The sequence below is a fragment of the Artemia sp. Qi Xiang Cuo genome, chromosome 1, assembly GCF_049724085.1.
Source record: "Artemia sp. Qi Xiang Cuo chromosome 1, ASM4972408v1, whole genome shotgun sequence".
Classification (NCBI taxonomy): domain Eukaryota; kingdom Metazoa; phylum Arthropoda; class Branchiopoda; order Anostraca; family Artemiidae; genus Artemia; species Artemia sp. Qi Xiang Cuo.
Window position 1 is genome coordinate 72,222,478 of NC_142794.1, and position 19,479 is coordinate 72,241,956.

The window sequence follows — 19,479 nt, forward strand, 5'->3', positions numbered from 1 at the left end:
ATATACCATTGAAATTACCATTGCCACAAACCCATCATTGGCAGTCTCAAAGGTTGAAAAAAAAAGAAAAATCACAATTCACATGGGAGCATTGATATTTATTGTTTTTTCTCTGCTTTTTTTTCTCAGGGTGATTATCAGGGGCATGTAGCCCCGTTTAGGGGTTTATCAGGGACATGTAGCCAGGGTTTCCCCATAATTGTGTGCAACTGTTGTTTTTTAAAGTTGCACTGCCATTAGCAATGTTAAACAAAATGCTAACATTCACCATGATTTATTATCTTTTTACCTCTATGACATATATGATGTTTGATTTGTAAGTATTTGTCCAAAGTTTCAGTAAATGAAAGTAGTTCTGAGATATCCCATTGTTAAAAACTATTTAAAAGCTGTTGGCTATATAAAATCGCTCCATCCCCAAAATCTTTACCACTTCCCAAATGTCAGACACCATTTTTCAACTGTCAAAGCAAAATTTGTTAACTGCAAATTTTTTCTGAATATGAAGCCATTTATTCAAAAACTGACCTGCGTTGCAAATTTTATATTTTTAAAAATTAAGAGGTAATTTTTTACAGTAACTTTTTTAAACCAAAACAAAAAATCCCTCAACCAAATTCTTTTTTTTTTTTTTTTTTTTTTTTTTTGCAAATATCTTCAGGGATGGGCTAGCCTGGTTGGCTATGCTTATACTTTTTTTTCTAAACCTGAGTTTTTGTATTTGCTGTAATTAATACATTTCTAAGAATTTTCAGGTGAGCAGAAAATGGCTAGGTTACATTAACCCTGTTTTATGGATAATCAATTTGCTAAGCCTGTATTTTGACAAAAAATGATATTGTTTAGAAAACCCAAGGGCTCTGATGTTACTACTCAGCCCGTTTTTTTTTTTTTTTTTAAATACCAAAGTTCATTCTACCTTCATCAGGGGTTTAACAACTTGTCAAACTTTGCAAGTATATATATCATATACTGTAAGATCATAGTGTGTTGAGTAAGAAAAATGAGCAGAACTATATAAGATGAGAAGAGAAAGACCTTGACAAATTGATTAGCCAAAATACAAGGCTTTTATTAGTGAAACATTGAACAGCTGAAGAAAGAACGGTAGATTTTCCTGATATGAACACTTCAGACAATGCTCTTCTATCACACTTCAGTCATAATGTGGCAATAAAACGGGTAGAAAAGTTTTGTGTAGAAACAAATTTACTCTTAATTCTGTCAAGCTGTTTGAAATAGTGGTATCCAAGTCTATTGTTTAAATTTTACATATAGTTTTATAGGTGCCTAATAGTCTTTTTATCAGGTTTATTGTGCAAAAAGGAGCAAAAACTGATTGAAAAAAAGAAGTTCTCCTGGTGAAAGTAAAGATCGAAGTTGAAACCCAAAACAAACAAAGGATTTCTTTGTTTGCTATGCAACATATGTTGCCAATGTTATCAAAAGTAAAACATGGGTAAAGCCTAAAACCCTAAAACTGCCTTCTTTGGCATATTGAGATAAAAAAGCGAATGATCCTAACCCTAATGCAAAGCTATACAATCAATGAAGCTATAAAGTCATAGCAATGGCTTTAAAAAAATATAGTTGTACTTAATTCCTGTAATGAACACCCATTTATATAAAAGAGGAAAATCTCTCTGGAATTGGTTCAAAACATCTCTGTAAGAAAATTAACGTATTTTTTTTTATTTTTATTTTTAGTGAAATTGTTATGGTGATTTGTTGTACAGCCATGAGCTATAAATAAGTAATTCAATAAATCCTCCGAATATAACACGAAGAAAAGAAAAATAAAAAATTATATATGAAAAATCAAATAGGTGAGAAAAACGAGGGTAGTGTCAGCTAGTTGAAACATATGAGACGAAAATAAGCAGATAATTTGACAAGGACCTCCAACAATTTGTCTACTTGACTTAAGTCCCATCCGTCCTTGAAGGTCGTCTTGGGGCCTCTTTCTTCGTAACGGCGTGGATATGCCTTTTGTATGCTTCACGGTCTTCTGCTAGGCGAAGATGGTCCGAGAGGTGGTGAGGTGCAAAGTTTTCCTTCCACCTTTTTTGGGCACGACCACGAGGACGAGAACCGTGAATTTGGCCTTCGAAGGTGATTTTTGGGAGACAGGACCGACTCATCCGTTGTACCTGACCAAGCCATCGAAGTTGCTGGAGCTGGATCTTCATGAGAATTGTTTGTTGTACTTTAAGGCGCTCGAGAAGTTCGACATTTGAGATTCTATCAAGGTAAGTGATCCCGCCGATGAGGCGGAGGCACTTAGTGTCAAATGCTGCTAGTCGACGGTTGTCATTTACCCTTAGTGTCCATGTTTCACATGAGTGGATTGCAATGGGGATGATCAGGGTATCAAAAAGTCGTGTCTTAAGCCACAGAGACAAATCCTTGCTTCGCCATATGGGCATAAGGGCCTTGAAACTGGAACTCGCGAGGGCGAGACGTCTTTTAACGTCTTTTGATGGAATTGTCGCTGGTGGTCAGACTACTGAGGCATGGGAACTCGTTAACCCACTGGATACTCTCTCCATTAAGTTTCAGGTCTGGCTTAACTGTATCCTACGGCTTTTGTGAGTGGCACATAACCTTAGTTTTTTATACATTTATGATCATTCCAAAAGAACTAGTGGCTTTGAAGGCGTCGTTAGCAATGGCTTGTAGATTCTCGGGTGTTTCAGCCATTTCACCGATATCGTCGGCGTAGGCTAGCTTATCTATCTGAACACCCCCTATATGTGCGCCACATATACAGAGCAAATACAGAATCTAACGTTTTGAAGTAAACTTCACCAGAAGAGAAAAGTAATTTTCATTGTTTATTTTTATTATTTACAGAAATAACAAAATAATCAAATTATATTTGTCCTAGTCATGCATAATTTTTTCAGTCATGCTTCATGGTGTCCAGCATGTTGGACTCTTCAGCCTGTCTGGGAAGATCTGGGATCCTGGAGTCATGATCTTGGCATTAAGGTGGCAAAAGTAGATGTCACTGATGCTCCTGGTATAAGTGCAAGGTTTGAGATTGTAAAACCACTGACGATATTTCAGTATGTTCATAGTATTTATACTAATAACTATATTATTTTAAGCTACTTTTGTTTTTAAATCACCCATAGTTACTATGGGTAAACCAGCAGACTGGTTTAAATGAACCATCTTATATTGGTGTTTGTTGCCTCACCATGGTAAGATCTGTTTGTTTTATTAATTTCATTTTTTTAATGTTATTGTTGTTTAATTTTTATTAGTCGAAAATGTTTTTATATAATGTTTTTGGTGATTTTTGTTTTTGAATCATATATTTTTTTTCTTAAGTGTTCTCTGCTATTTATCTTGTGATGTGGGTGGGTTCCAAATAAATATTATTATTATAGCCTTCTAATTTCCTGTTGTGTTGTCAATTCTGCTATTCCTAGTTTACTGTAAACCACACAGTATTAAGATTAAAAGAATCTATTGCAATAAGCTTTCTTTTCTTTTTTACAACTTTTACGAAAAATAATTTTTACAATTTACATTTCTTTTTTACAATTATTACAGTTCTTCTTTTTTTTGCACCTTTCATCTGTCATTCCCCTAAAGATGACAGCTATTTCCTTCAACGAAAGTCAAATAACTATGTCTGGGAAGACATGACCTCACACAGTCCTTGGACAAGGACTGTAAGTTATGCAATTTGCCCATTTTTACATATAGGTCTTGTAATTGGAAAAGGGGGGATGTTTGATCCTGGCTCTTCAGGTGTCAAAAGGACTTATTTACCTGACTATTAGCTGACTGACAAAAGGACTATTACCTGAAATTCCAGGTAATAGTTGAGGGTATTAAGATGCAGTTTTTGTCAAAAATTTGCGGAATTTTGACAGTTAGAACATTTTTATTATGAAATTTGATTTTTGGTTCAAACACTTTAAATGCGTAAATATTATAAAAAGATTACTTATAAATATGCACATACCACTAGGTATGTATCTAGAAACTTCTTTTGCAGTTGTGGAGGGGGCGAGTCCACCAAAGCTTCAAAAGCAAATATGCTACACTTTTAATATGAAAAGTGTGGCAACAATCGTAAGGATTTTTCATTTTAACAGGGTACATAGGATTATTTTCCCAAATAACGTGCTTGTTCCCCCTCTTCCCTCCCTCCTTATGCAATTAAGATAGTGAGGACAATAATTATTTGTAATTTTAATTTAATTAAGTTTAATTACATTTTTTTATTTAAGCTAACAATTACTTAAATATGTTGAGGCTTTCCAAGGAAAGATATTTTTAAAAACAAGCTTTTTTGCAAACAGCGACGGCATAGCCTATTTTCATTTAATCCTGAACTCTTAAATTACTTGAAATTCTTTAATTATTTAAAATTTTATTAAGTGCTTAAAGTTTATGTTGTCCAGAAACATAACTAATATATTGATGAGCAATCATCTATAAACATTTAACCAGTATTAATCCATTTTACAGGAAAAATGGAAAAATGGAAAGGACAAGGAGTTACAGGAAAAACAAAAAACACAGAACCAATTTGTTTATATAAATGTTTGTTACGTTTTTACGAGTCAGACAAATATTTTTGGGGAGGGAGTTCAAAACCCCTGCACCCCCTCCCTGAATACCGACGTGGATATGATACAAAAATGCAATAAAAAGTACAATTTATTTATGGTGAGATTTGCAGTGTCATTGATTTCTTGAGGGTATGCTGCTAGTGTTGACAAATAAACAATTATTAATCGCAACGGTGGATTACAAATATGACAGACAAGACTCCCTTGAGAAAATATTAGGTAATAAGAAAAGGAGTGGTCAATAATCTAATGTTTATCCTTCGAAAAGGTAGTTAGCTGACGCCTTGTGGCAGCTGCTATGCTCAGGTTCTGCAGATAAGGGTACCTGCTGTTGTAGTTGACTGGAACCAACCGCAGCAGTACCAAAACCAGTGGCGCTAAGGATTACAAAGAGATATTCATTGTTTTTTTTTTTTTTTTTTTTTTTTTTTTTTTTTTTTTTTTTTTTTTTTGATGCTTTCTGTTCTAAAAGGTCTTTTTGGAAAAAGGAACACTTTAGCTTTCATTTGTTAGAAGCAACCCTTTGTAGGCTCCAGTTTTGCTCTTTCGTTCCTGCAGCAGTAGAAGGAGCAGCAGTCGTTCCTGCAGCAGTTTCTTTCCTTGCGGGGAGGGGAGTTTTTCTTTGAGGGGGAGCCGAAGGGGGTCTTATGGCATTATTTAAAAAATATCAAATATTAGATAATAAAAAAAATCAGTTTTTTCAATTGAAAGTAAGAAGCAACGTTAAAACTTAAAACGAACCGAAATTTCTGCGTATATGAAGGGGGTGCCCCCTCCTCTGTACCTTGCTCTTGTCAAGTAAATTTCTTCCGAACCTTAAAAAAGCTTATTATTTTAATAGCTAATTTTAAATAATTGGAACAGATAGTCAAACTTTAGCGTAAGGAGCTAGGTATGGAGGAATGAGCATCCTCCTCATATAAGCAAAAATTTCTGTTCATCCTAAGTTTTAATGTTGCTCCTTACAGTCAGTTGAAAAAAACTTTTTTTTATTTTATATCTTAAGGGTTGTTCTTACAGAATCTGAATTTCGCAGAGGCATGCAACTTTGTTGATTCTACAGATGTCAAGAAATGTTTTTTACAAGTCTAGCCAGAAATTTTGTCAGACAACAGGCACAAGGAAAGGAACAAATCTGGACGAATTTGAATACCCTGTGTATGCATTGTAAAAGCTTATGAAATTAATAAGGATATTTTAGCCCAGATTTTCTTGAATTCCTGCCTGACGTATATGCAGGGAAAGGGGGAGGGGGGGGGTAAAAATGAAAAGGGAAAGTGTATTATATTGAGAATGTTGGGAATTGGGGGGAAAAATTGCCAAAGACTTGATATGTTTGGAGCTGTCTTTGTACTTGATTTCATTTTTTTTTAAAGTTTAGTTCACTTCTCGTTTTTTGTATTATTACTCTTGTGGATATTAACCCTTTAAACATTATGTGAACATTAGTAGATTATTTGCTGTATTTGCTAAGTTTAATATTTTTTTTTTCGACAAATAGAACTGGAGAATCCTTTACTAGAGTAATGAACAAAAATGTAAATAAAAGTGATTCCGGTGACCCTAAAAAGGATAAATATGGGAAAATAGCTAAAAAGGAAAAAACACGACTGGTTCTAATCTTTTTTTCGAAAAATAGAACTGGAGAATCCTTTACTATAGTAATGAACAAAAATGTAAATAAAAGTGATTCCGGTGACCCGAAAAAGGATAAATGTGGGAAAAGAGCGAAAAAGGAAATAAAACGACTGTTTTTTTTAATACTTTCTTTTCGAAAAATAGAACTGGAGAATCCTTTACTAGAGTAATGAACAAAAATGTAAATAAAAGTGATTCCGGTGACCCGAAAAAGGATAAATGTGGGGAAATAGAGAAAAAGGAAAAATAGTGACTGTTTTTTTTAATCCTTTCTTTTAGAAAATTAGAACTGGAGAATCCTTTAATAGAGTAATGAACAAACATGTAAATAAAAGTGATTCCAGTGACCCGAAAAATTATAAATGTCGGAAAATAGAGAAAAATGAAAATAATCGACTGGTTTTCTAATTTTTTTTTTCCGAAAATAGAACTGGAGAATCTTTAACTAGAGTAATGAACAAAAATGTAAATAAAATTGATTCCGGTGACCGTAAAAAGGATAAATGTGGGGAAATAGTTAATAAGGAAAATAGTGACTGGTTTTCTAATATTTTTTTTTTTTTTTTTTTTTTTTTTTTTTTTTTTTTTAAAAATATAACTCGAGAAACTTTAAATAGATTAATGAAAAAAAATGTAAATAAAAGTTATTCCGGTGACCCGAAAAAGGATAAGTGTGGGATCTTTTTTTCGTAAAATAGATATTTTTCGTTCTACTTTAAAACTCGAAATGAAGTTTAATTGCCCCTCAGCCACAAGAGGGAAGCTTTCACCCCTTGCCATATATACTGAACTCTTCAATTCTCTTTCTAATGAAGGGAGGCCAGAGGTTAAGTCGTAATCATATGGTTGGGTTAAAGGCCTGCCACCTGTTTCTATAAGAGACCCAGCAACTATAACGTCAATTTGACGCTCTATGCGCCATCAATGGCTATGGGCTATCTTTATCCTTTTTTTAGTGTGCATCTACAGGCTTGAACGTGCAACCTTGCCACATTGCTGTCTCTGAAACTGGGAAGCTACACATTTTTTTTGATAATTTGAAGTCGAGTGGCTTACATAAAGAATTTTACCGAATAACGTTTTCTCCAAATAAAACACAAAAGGTTTTCTAATCTGATTTTTTTTTCTCTCAAAATGGGTTATCTAATTCATTTCAGAACCTTAAAGCAGCGTTCATATGCGTATCTAGCTAGAGTCTCTGGTCAGAAATCAAGGTCTAGACAACTACCGTTCACAAGTTATATTTGGCGCTTGGCTAGGCAAGTTCCAGCCAAGCATCCAGATGTAGACTCTAGATCTCACTCTAGGATTTTCGACTAGAGCCAATCAGAATGTGTCAAGTTCCACTATTTTCACCATCTATGTTTACATTTTTTAAACTGAAATTGAATTTTTGTTTCTTATCAATTGTTTTTTTCATTTTAGACAAATATGCAACACTAGACATAATAGCACATTAAGGCATTTGTTTGGCTTGTCGCATCCATTATCTTGTGACATTTAAAACATGGATTACAATTTTGAAACTTTTTGTCCACATAAGCTTTTTTGCTTTTGTGGGCAAAAGTTAGAAATGACAAATGTATTCCATTTGAAACTAAATTTGTTGTTTTAGCTAAGCTCTGAATTCTTCTTGGGAACGGTAGTTGCCTAGACATTGATTTCTTACCAGTCACGTGTCTAGACATGAGATTCTAGCTAGACACGTGGGTGAACGCCGCTGAAGTAAAAGTAGAGCTGTATTTCTTTTGAACTAATGCTTCAGCTTTCGTAGTGATGGCTGAAACTGACGTTATAATCTATACTCTATAATCTATATAATACGTCAATAATCTATACTTACTCCATGATATTCTATAACCTGAAGCCAGTTTCTTTTTATATGATTTTTATTAGTGGTAATATGTGGAAGTAGTAACAGGTGTATCTAGAGTAACAGTTCCGTTAAATCAGTTCATCCGTTTTTATATGGATGTTATTAAAAACTAGGTTTTACTTCCTATTACAATTATATTTTACTACAACTAATGCAAAATATAGTCGTTTTGGCTGAACATTGTCTGTCTTGCTTTATTGAGTTATATTTGTTGTATCATTTATAGTTGTGTTTGTTACATCTAATTAAGACAACAAAAAATGTTACATCACAATAACTAGTCTTTCTTTTCTGATCGTATCAAGTTGTAATAATAGTTTGTTGTTTTTTTTTTTTTTTTTTTTTTTTTTTTTTTTTTTGCACCAAAGTCAACAAGGACCATGAAAAAAAGAACAAAAACCAGCAACTATTAGCTCTTATCCAATATCAAACTCAAAAGTGCAATCCATCATCGATTTAAAGAAAAAGAACTCTGCTTCAGTCCTTGTCCCAGGAATTTCCGTAGGATTTTCCCCAGGAGTTCCCTCAAAATCTGTATTTGTCAGTATCCTCATCCAGTTTTTTGTCATTAACATTTTTTCCTGAGTTTCGTCAATTCTTTATATTCCCGTACCAAAGACAAAAGTTTTCTCCTATACCCCAAAATTGGGCCAAGTAATAACACATGAGTTGTATTATTTATTGTTGCATTACTTTAATCAAGAATTCAGATTAGCGGTCTAGTGGAATAAAAACTGATTATTTATCTTCTTTTTTTTATGTTGGTCTATTAAATAATTTGACAGGTGAGTCACCTCATGCAATATTAAACCAAATAATGTGCAATCTGTGTTACAGAAGGACAAGAATGATGTTGTTGCTGCAAAAAAGAGCCGCAGAAAAGCCGCAGAAAAGAGAGATGCCGAGGAGTTTGTGAAGCGAGACTCTGGGTCTGAATCAGGTGTAAAGGAGATGGATAGTCCCCTGCAAATTAAATGCCTGTTCAATTCTTGGGATGACTCTGAATCAGGTGTAAAGGAGATGGATAGTCTCCCGCAAATTAAATGCCTGTTCAATTACGATGACTAAAGTAGGGCTGTATATAAGAAGGACAATTTTACCAGAAGTATGTATTCCTGAGAGTATTTGGTTAGGTGCTAAACTTCACCTAACCTTATGTCTTATGTCGAATTTGTTATGTTTTTACAATATATTCATATTAAAGGATGAAATGTTCTTTCATTTTATGACTGATTTGTATGTCGAGGGTAACCTAACCACCACCCCTTTTTGGAAAATATATCTTTATTTTAAATTTATAGGGGGGGGGGGGCTAAAATTTATTGCCGATAGAAATGGTTGTTATATTCGTAATCAGCATAAAAAAAGGCATCGAATGGAATATTCACTTTATTTGAAATTCAATAATATGATTTGGTAAATATATACCGATACAGGTGTATCAGTAATTTTTTTGGAACAGCTTAGCGTATGAAGATGAAACTTCTGGGGCATCTACCTGCTACTACTGCTATTAATACTGCTACTACTACTACTAATTCAACACTACTATTACTTCTACTGCTCCTACTACGACCTCTGCTACTATTAAACTAGCACTATTAAGGCTTCATATCTCAAGTTGAAAATTTGACAGAATGAGGTATTTGAGGTGGAACTTGAACTAAATCAAAAGACACTATGTGCATGCAGATTTTCAAAATGGAATATCTCAAAAAGGGATTTGTGTATTAAGTTAGAACTTTCAGAGAGTGCATAAAGGAAAAGTCAATTCACCAAAAGGAAATATGTGCACGCTCAGGCCTGGATTCACCACTAGGTCCCTAGGCCTGGACCTAGAAGCGCATAATACTAGCGGGAGCAATAAATTATCAGTGATTAATTTTTTCCTGACAAAAACTGGACTGATGTGATTTATCGTCGCCAGGTGTACTCTGCCACCACGCTGCCTATTCACAGAAAAGTGACTTTAAAACAACAGAGGAATTCCTTGATCACTTATAAACTGTCAGATGTCTCCCAAGAATGGTAGCTGAGAATTCGGTATTACCCCTCTCTTACATCACTTTTCGCTCATCAGTTGTATTCTGTTAACATACAGTTACATGGTTACATGGTTACACACAGTTACAGTTACATGGGGGTTCAGGTGCACGGAGGCTTAGTTAAATGAGGTTGATTTGCACGGAGGTTGAGTTGCACGAGGTTTCAGTTAAATGGGGGTTCAGTTACACTAGGGTTTACTTACATAGGGTTGAGTTGCAAGGGGGTTGAGTTGCACGAGGATTCAGTTAAAGGGGGTTTAGTTGCTTGAGCGTTCAGAAGCACGTGGGATCTGTTGCACAGGGGTTCAATTGCACGGGGGTTCAGATACACGGGGTTTCGGATATACGGGGATTCAGTTACAGGGGTTCAATTGGGGGTTCAGTTACACGGGGGTTCAGTCACAATGGAACCCAAAATTTTGATTGGATGTGTTTGGGGGCCGAAAGGGCGTGGGAGGGGGCTAGTTGCCCTCCAATCACTTTCGACTATTAAAAAGGTCACTAGCCACTCCAATTTCCAATCGAATGAGCCCTTTTTGAAATTTGTATGACAACGCCTTCTATAATAACCTTATATGCCCCCAGGGTATAGCTTAAAACCCTTTCCCTCTGGGTTGAGGGGGAGTGTCCTCCTCAAAAACATATTTTCTATCTGGAAATCAACTACGCTGAACAAAACGGCTATTACAAATTTTTTTTTGGATGTATTTGGGGGAATGATGGGCGTGGGGGTGGGGGCTAGTTGCCCTCAAATCAATTTTGATTATTAAAAAGAGCACTAGAACTCTCAATTTCCAATCGAATGAGCCCCTTTTGAAGTTTCTACGACGACCCCTACCATATGAAGTGCCCGGCTCTAAAGGAAAAATAATAAATAGTACATTGAGCCAACACCGTTCTTATATACCCTCAGGGCATAACTTAAAACCATTGCCCTGAGGGTTGTGGGGGAGTGTCCTCCTCAAAAACATACTTTCTATCTGGAAATCAACTACGCTGAACAAAATGGCTATCTTAAAATTTTGATTGGATGTGTTTGGGGGAATGATGGGTGTGGAGGGGGGGGGGCTAGTTGCCCTCCAATCACTTTCGACTATTTAAAAGGGCACTAGCCACTCCAATTTCCAATCGAATGAGCCCTTTTCAAAGTTTCTACGACAACTCCTTCGATTCGAAGTGCCCGGGTATGGAGGAAAAAAACACATTGTGCGACATCGTTCTTTTATTAGGCAGCGATAGCGTGCTGCCTATGATATTTCATCCACTTAAGTTCTACTTCTTCGTGGCAGGGCCGTATTTATAAATTCCCATTTTGTTCCTTTAATCAGACTCTTGGGAAAGTCTACTCTTTAAAAGAGCCTTAGAAACACCTCAAAGCTTTTCAATTGCTGAATAAATGAAATTCGTGGACCGATCTTTACAATCTTTAAAATTCACAAACTTTGGTTTGGATATTTTACACTGTTTCTTGGTTGTTTTGGTTCGCTTCTGGCAAATATCATGCAATCAGCTGAATGTTTGAGCTAAACTTTTTTTGGTGACTTCTTTTTATTTTTTTAGATAACTTATTTCGGATGGTGGAGGGTTGCCTTCCATTATCTTTGAAATATTCGTTATCTTTCTTTGATATTTATTTTCTTTTTGAGCCTTGCAAGACAACAGAAAAAAGAATTGTGTCGTGATTCCGTAACTGTAATCAGATTGTATCTGTTCTGAAATTTCAGTTTGTTTTCTCTCTTTTCCATAGGGATCTGATTACTGCTAATTCTCTTTGGAATCACAGCCAAATCCGTTATTTCAATAAAAATTTTTGCACTGATCTTTAGAAAGCCTTAATATTCTAATTGTTAAACGTCTCTCACCTTTGGTGTGGATAAGTTGTGCAGTGTTCTTGTTACTTTGGATGACTTGAGGCACATCTCTGACCGAGAGTTGAATATTTGAGGTAAAGGGGTTTCAAATTCTCATGCGATAGCTTATTTTGGGAGAAGAAAGGTGTCCTACATCATATTTTGAACGTGCATTATTATTCTTTGATATGGTTCCTCTCGAATCTTGTAAGACCCTTGAATAAAATTTTTCTTTTACAAGACTCTAGTCAATTTGCATTCTTTCTACGATTTCTGATAATTTTTTGGTCTGTTTCCTTAAGGGTTCTCGTCACAGTTTTTCCTGTTTACACTCAAAAAGTATTTCTATCATCAGCAGAAATTGCTTCACAATGAAACAATTCTGCAATTTTTTTATAATGAAAAAATCTGATTACAGAAGATTGAGTAGATTTCTTTATTTTTCTTCTTATTTCGTTGCTTGGCTATTTTGTTTAATTTCTCTGAATTTCTAGTTTGAAGATGCTGCTATCTCTTGACTTGTCACCGTCTTTGGTTTCATCGCTGCAAAACAAGTATTTTCAAGGGTAAACCGGCTCTAATTCTTTATCAAGGTTTGCTTTTATTGCGATATATTCCCAGTGAAAGTAAAGAAATTTTGGAAACAAAAGGAATTCTGTAGAATTAAAAATCTCCTTCGTATTATCACGCGATTCCGACGTCTATCATTTGCTATGGGGAAGCTCAAGTACAAATGAGTGAGAAAATGAGCTCCTAGATTACTTAGCTGACTAATCTACTAATCTACAGCTACTAACTGACTAAGCTACTAATCTACTAATTACTAATCTACAGCTGACTCTCTTAGCAATATTAATCAGAGATTAACAGTAATTCCCTCTCAATATAGCAGTTGGGTTCGAGACTGGTGTGTGATTGATATCCCATCAGTTTGTACTGACAAAATATAAATTGTTGATGTGAACCACAAAAAAAAGAACGGCAAAGTCGTAAAAAAAGGAATCGATTAACCGATAATGAAGTGCTAGCCAGGAATCTCTCGGCAATGTACCTTCTTATCCAGGTGAAACCGACGACGACTTGAATAGGGAGACAGTAAGACTTAAAAGAAAGCATGAAAAGTGCTTTCGTTTGAGTAACCCCCGATAGCAGTGGAAGAAAGTAAACGAATAAACAGTTGGCAGACTTTAGAATTTAGCCAAAGCAGAAAGATGACTTGAAGGATATTGAGAATTGCAATCATGACCCAGAAGGCTAGAACTTGTACTCGGAATGTCTAAAATTCCTTAAAAAAGGAGGCACAAAGAGTACATCATGGAGGAATCTCTACGATAGTATAAGGGTTAGAAGAAGTTACTCTCAACCTACTAAAGGCTCTAAGAAAAGGACTCACAGGCCCACCTAAGGAGTGTCTTGAAGGAAGATAGGACTCACAAGGAGTCCAGAGGAGACCCTGAACCGCAAGCTTGATATATATATATATATATATATATATATATATATATATATATATATATATATATATATATATATATATATATATATATATATATATATATATATATATATAAATTGCCCAGTAGTTATTAGCCTTAAATAGGCTTAATATATAAGCCCCTATATGACAAATAGGATGTTACCTTAAGCTTAGCTAGGCGAAAAAAAGCTATGGATGATTTTTAACGACATGCTAAAACGACTTACCCAATGGCTAATTCGATGAAATGGTACTTTTTTCAGTCATTTCCAGAGTGCAGAAGGCGGGACACCTAGAATAACGCCATTGAAACCAACACGTTTGCAGTAGTAGTAGTCAACAACCCTGTGAAAAGCTAACCGTTGCCCAAACTAACCAAAATTTCTAAAACACGTTTTCAAAGAAACTATCTGCAATGTTGATGGAATCGTGCTCCGAAAAAGATTTGAAAAGACAAATACCCATTACTTTGGGATTACTAACATAAGTTTTACTTTAGTCTATATTTCCTAGATATAGCTAAAAGCAAGAGGTGTTTTTATGCCTAAACCTGGGGAGGAAGATTGTTCAAATTCCAGATCATATAGGTTAGTCTCCGTAACATCTTTCCCAATTCAAAGTGAGAGGAAGGTTAATTCATTGGCACTTCATGAGTAATTCTGAAGTCATAAACCTAAAAACCAAATAGTCTTAGGACCCGAACTCAATCCTAAAGAGGTTTTTTTAGGAAGAAGCAATAAAAATTGAATTCAGGCTAATGATTGCTGACCAATGGACTGAGAGAAAGCAGTTACAGGGATGAAACAAAAAGTCATATTGACGTATGTAGATCACTACAGCTTCCGTAGAGTGAGGTAAAGATGCCCAAGGATAATATTGTCCCACCGGTACAACCAGTAAGTTAATTTAATTTAAGAAATGAGATAAATTCAAGAAATGAAATAGAGCAGGGAACCTCACTGCCCTACGAAAACACAGCAATAATCCGTTACGCAGATGGACCATGAACCCATGGAAAAGTTGGGACATCAGGATTGATAGTGCCCTGGTCTGAGTTAAGATATTACGAGTTATTCCTTAGAGGATATTACAGTGTTCTAGGCTAAAATGTTTGGAATTGTTCAACTTAATAGGTCTGAATGATGGGTGTGGGGGGGGGGGCTAGTTGCCTTCCAATCACTTTCGGCTATTAAAAATGGCACTAGCCACTCCAATTTCCAATCGAATGAGGCCTTTTTGAAGTTTCTACGACAACTCCTTCAATACTAAGTGCCCGGGTATGGAGGGAAAAAAATACATTGTGGCAACATCGTTCTTTACTTAGGCAGCATTATTGGGCTCCCCGTGGTTGCCACTCTTAATTTGCTTCCCTTTCATTAGATTGAATTTCATTATGCTTTACACATAGAGGAAGCATTACAGTCTAAAAGATTAAAGACTTTTGACTAAAAGATTACAGTCTAGTTATCAGTCGATAGCTTAAAATAAGTTTTATGTATCTATCGAATGAGGTTCCCAATTTTTTTTTTTTTTTTTGAAAGATCGTTCAAAATAGGAAAACTTGCCTTTTTGAAAGTAATTCAATACCATTTTATAAAGTAAAATCTTCCAGGTTTCAATGAAGAATTGCTGGTTTCACAGGAAAGATAAGGAACTAAGGATAGTGAAAACAAAATGTAACTGTTGTATGGGTTAAGTGGATATCTCAGAAAATGAGGAAAAAATCGGGAGTTGTGATTTTTAATGAAAAGGCCACTACATGCTGCTAGTTTATTTTCAGTGATACCGGGTCTCAAATTAAAAAAAGAAAACAAACCAAACAAAATTGGGTGAAAAAAAATCCGTCCTGATATAATATTGCCGACTTAATGGGTTCTGCCTTTTTTGTGCATTCTTACTTCAAATTGGCTACGGTTAAGCTTACTTTTTTTTATAGTTTTCAAAAGATGGATAAAGAATTGAAAAGGCAAGGGAAAGCCAAAAAATTTTTTTTCTTTGTGAATTAAGGTAGTTCTTATGCTACAATAACGAAAATTTTAGAAATTGTCGCTCTCTTTTTTGTTCTCCCTTTTCGAAAGTTTCTGTAATTGGTAACCTCAATTTCTTTATGTTGTAATATGTAATGTTGGAATAGAGTCAGAAAAATTCTAAGAGTTCTTCCGCTTGAATCTTCATTTGTCTTCCTTTTTAGGGTTCAGTAAGTTTTTTGTTTCTTTCTTTAACAATTTTTAAATCAGAGATTTTACTGTATTCACCTTTTTTTTAATTAATTTTAAATCTATCCATTCAGGATCTATTTTGGAACAACCATATAACAGAAGCTACGAGGAACAAAAAATTAATTCCCGATTTTCCTAACCTTTTAAGGTATATCTATTTATGGTTTAGCAAGTTTACCCTTGCCCATTCAAAACAATCAAATATCATTCTCATTATTCTTGGTGCTTTGTAAATTTTGCTGTTTTCACCTTTTCATCCAATTTTTACTTTTTTTCCTTATAAATAAAATTAATTGAAAAGATTCTGGAATGTTTTGTCTAGTAAGCTGCTCAAGTAAGACTGGTACTTTAACTCAATTTCTATCTTGTCCAAAAAATATTGGTTGTTGGCATCGTGAACCTCAGATGCTTTATGCCTCTGACATAAAGCATAGCATAAATATAACATGTTACGTTCAGAAACTGTAGAAGTAGGAAGAACATTGGTTTGAACTTACTTTTCAATCCTAAACTTTTCTTCCATTTGTTTTCCCTTCTTATTATTTCTATTCATACATCCATGTTTATTGTTGCCTGGCTTTCTTTTTTTGTAAATTCAAAATAACTTTCATAATCCTTGTAAATATTGCTGTTAAAAGATCTTTATCAAATGATTTTATAAAGCTATAATTGTTGCTTATACATTTACAGGTGACAGAGGAGAGGGAGGGTGTTCAGCACTGAGCCTTATATGAGTGAACATTGAAATTAAACTAATCCTGATCCCTTATAGACAGAGATGTAACATGAGTCTAACATGAGACTGATCAAGATTGCACGATTGATGTTCATAATCATTATTTTATTTAAATATCTATTATATTTTTAGATAAGTGTTAGAAAAAGTACTTTGTTTTTTTTTACTAAATTCTTACGGAAATCTTGGAGAGTTTTGCTCTTGAATACATTCAGTGACCTTAGTCCAGTAAAAGTACGGAGAAAAGTGGGTCGATCCTGACAAAATTGTAACAAAAGTTTTTTTTTACATCTAAATGTTAAAAACAATCGCTGAACAACATATCGCAAATCCACTAAACTCTCCCGCCGGGAAAACCTTCTGGGGCTGCTTAAATGAGTGGCAGGGGGTGAAAAATTAGTCATTTACATTTTTGACATTTAGGAAGCTTTTTTTACGCTAAAATGTTCAAAAAAATTTGCTGAATAACATATCCAAAATCCACTAGAATTTCCCAACGGGAAAACCCTCTGGGGCTGCTTAAAGGGGGTGGAAGGGGACGAAAAAATAGGTTTATTCATTTTTGACATTCGGGAAGCTTTGTTTACTCTAAAATGTTCAGAAAAATCGCAGAACAACATATCCGAAATCCGCTAAAATTTCCCGCCGGGAAAACCTTCTGGGGCTGCTTAAAGGGGGTGAAAGGGGTGGAAAATCCTTTTTTCGATTTTTGTTATTTCGGTACGTTTGGAGACTCGATTCTGGTATAAATCAACTCGCTGAAACCGAAAATGATGTTACTTCTATTGTAACACGTCTTTAACTTATATTAAACTATAAATAAGATTTTTAATAACTCCATCGCAAAAATAAAGGGAATAGCTTTTCTTTCGAAGTGTTAGAAAGATCAGACAGCATCTTCAGACAATAGTTCAATACTTCAGACAGCAACACAGGAAAATCTCGAACGGCAATTTAAAGGAGTAGAGAAGTACCCCACTCTTTGTTGCTTCGCTAAACCTGGTTATCCGATGAGAATCAACCGTGTGAAGAACAGACTGCAGAAAAAGGGAAACTACAAGTATAGACGTATAGAAACTTGAAAAATCATTATTATTATCGGCTTCTTTTATAGTTGGAAAACAAAAACATTAACACATCTATATATAAATCACAGTTTTGATAATCATTATTTTTAGACCACATAATATTGAGAATCATCATTTCATTAATGAGCACTACAAAAGAGCACAACCACCGTTATTGCAAATAACTAAAATTCTTCTTCTTCTAGAGATGCTGGCTCAGAATTTTTACAGCTTGTTCTCATGCACTCTCCGCAAGCACGTGTGCGGGGCATGCCATTCTTACGTCAAGTGCATCTGGCAGTATCGCAACCTGATTTGCATTTGCAATGGATAATTTGAAGAAGACTTTGGGGAGCTTGTATCTTCTCCGTCATTACTGAGATGTAATTATCGGCAGAGAATCGCCATCCCCAGTTTTCCGGTTTCATCGCAGCAGCCTCGCTTTTCCATTCCATTACCTGCAAATACACGCGAAAAGAATGGAACTTCGCAGCTGAGGGTGTGGGAGGCATCCGATCAGGGCAGACAAATGTGGAAGAGGAAACGAGCTTGGCCAGGATTTTGGCCAGATTTACCAATTCCTTGTAATATCGAAGTGGTGTTATAGCCTAGGAACGCGTGCAGAAATAGAATTGCACCAGACATGTCCCTTAGTTTTTCTTTGATGGAGCAAATATTCCATAGCTTATGTTCGTTTGAAGCTTTTCGCCTCGGTTCTGAAATACAGGCCTTTGTGGGTGGCAGTGACATGATAGAGGAGAAGGATAAGAAGGTCAGTCTTGTTACCGGTGAGACACTTCAACTGAGTTCTAGCGTTATGAATGTCTGTGGTTTCAATCAGGACATCCGCGTCAGCAGAGGCATGTTGTACCGAAAAACCTGCTGAGGACAATTTTTCTCCTATCGCAAGAATTATCCGCTGCTTGTTTGTGCAGTTTTGCAAGAACTCTTCTTTCTTTCTTGTTAATTTTGTTGTACCAGTGAATTCTACCACTGGGCACTGTTTACCCCTGCAACGTTTGACGTGAGCCATACTTTTTGTCGAAGGACCATTGTCATATCCATCAAAAACTACCGAAGCTTTTCCAAATCTAGTGGTGACATACTTGACGTAACTTTCGCAAATGAAGTCAAATGTAGAGTTGGGTTGCCAAGTCAATTCCTGGAGCCACCGTCAACGACATAGTGGCACGAGTCTAAGCGCTCATCCGAATGGTCCCCTTGCGCCTTTTGAATTGCGTTTAACAGAGATGGTTTGTCGGCAGGACGCTGAATTTCATAGGATCCAAAAAGGGATGGGGGATACGTACAAAGCTCATACGACAAAAGGTCTCGAAGATCAAATTCTTCCCGGTTCGCCACCTTTCCTATACGGAAAAATTTCTGTTCGTTTTAAGTTTTAATGTCGCTCCTTACTTTCAGTTAAAAAAACCTGTTTTTTTATTTAAGTAAGAAATAGAAGCATACCCGAGTCATCGAATGACTACTCCAATGAGCATCCTTTGCGATTCCGCTATACTTTCATGTCTTTCCGACGACAGCTAGTAGGCACAACATCTAGTGACTGATCTGTGCCTCGGAATATTTTCAAGGCACCGACAGAGGGCTCTGATGTCAACATCAATTGGGAAGGAGGTTCAATCCCCTCCTCCATCAAACAATAACTTCTGTTTCAATATTGATTGACCTAAGCTATGGCTTAGCTTACTACAGATGAGGCAACATATCAAGTCTATCAAGTCTACTTACTCGTAATAATGTGTCTGCCAAACTAGCTGATATAACAGTCAGGTACTTTTGAAGATAGATGGCGATCCTGTTGTGTGCGCTGTGCAGCCTGTGTTTTCGAAACCTAACTGTACCTAGTCTTTAATGAGCCGTATAGATTAGAATATTCAAGTTTCTATGCGTCTATGCTTAGTCTCTCTTTTTCTAAAGTCTAGTTTTCACAATTTTGATTCTCATCAGATAACCAGGTT

The 19,479-nt window shown here is 35.6% G+C and overlaps 1 protein-coding gene and 1 long non-coding RNA gene across 5 annotated transcripts in view; both read left to right on the top strand.

Moving 5' to 3' along the window:
* The window catches only part of LOC148956688 (uncharacterized), a 99,608-nt gene that overhangs the window by 77,945 nt on the left and 2,184 nt on the right, over positions 1-19,479 (top strand). The window contains exon 1 of one of the 2 annotated variants that reach the window (XR_016141546.1): positions 13,610-14,374. The exons of the other annotated variant lie outside the window; for it this stretch is intronic. This is a non-coding gene — a long non-coding RNA (uncharacterized LOC148956688). Of the gene's footprint in view, positions 1-13,609; positions 14,375-19,479 lie in introns of those variants that run through there. 2 annotated transcript variants of the gene reach the window in all.
* Positions 2,132-9,317, top strand: LOC148956689 (thioredoxin-related transmembrane protein 1-like). 3 transcript variants are annotated; one of them, XM_089086727.1, is made up of 3 exons: positions 2,132-2,249; positions 2,907-3,068; positions 8,944-9,317. In XM_089086727.1, exons 1-3 carry the CDS (start codon positions 2,188-2,190, stop codon positions 9,020-9,022), a joined length of 303 nt encoding a protein of 100 aa, XP_088942853.1. In that variant the 5' UTR covers positions 2,132-2,187; the 3' UTR covers positions 9,023-9,317. The 3 variants fall into 3 exon arrangements, with proteins under 3 accessions (XP_088942853.1, XP_088942861.1, XP_088942844.1); XM_089086735.1 differs by having other exon boundaries at positions 2,907-3,035; XM_089086718.1 differs by lacking the exon at positions 8,944-9,317 and adding an exon at positions 7,656-7,958.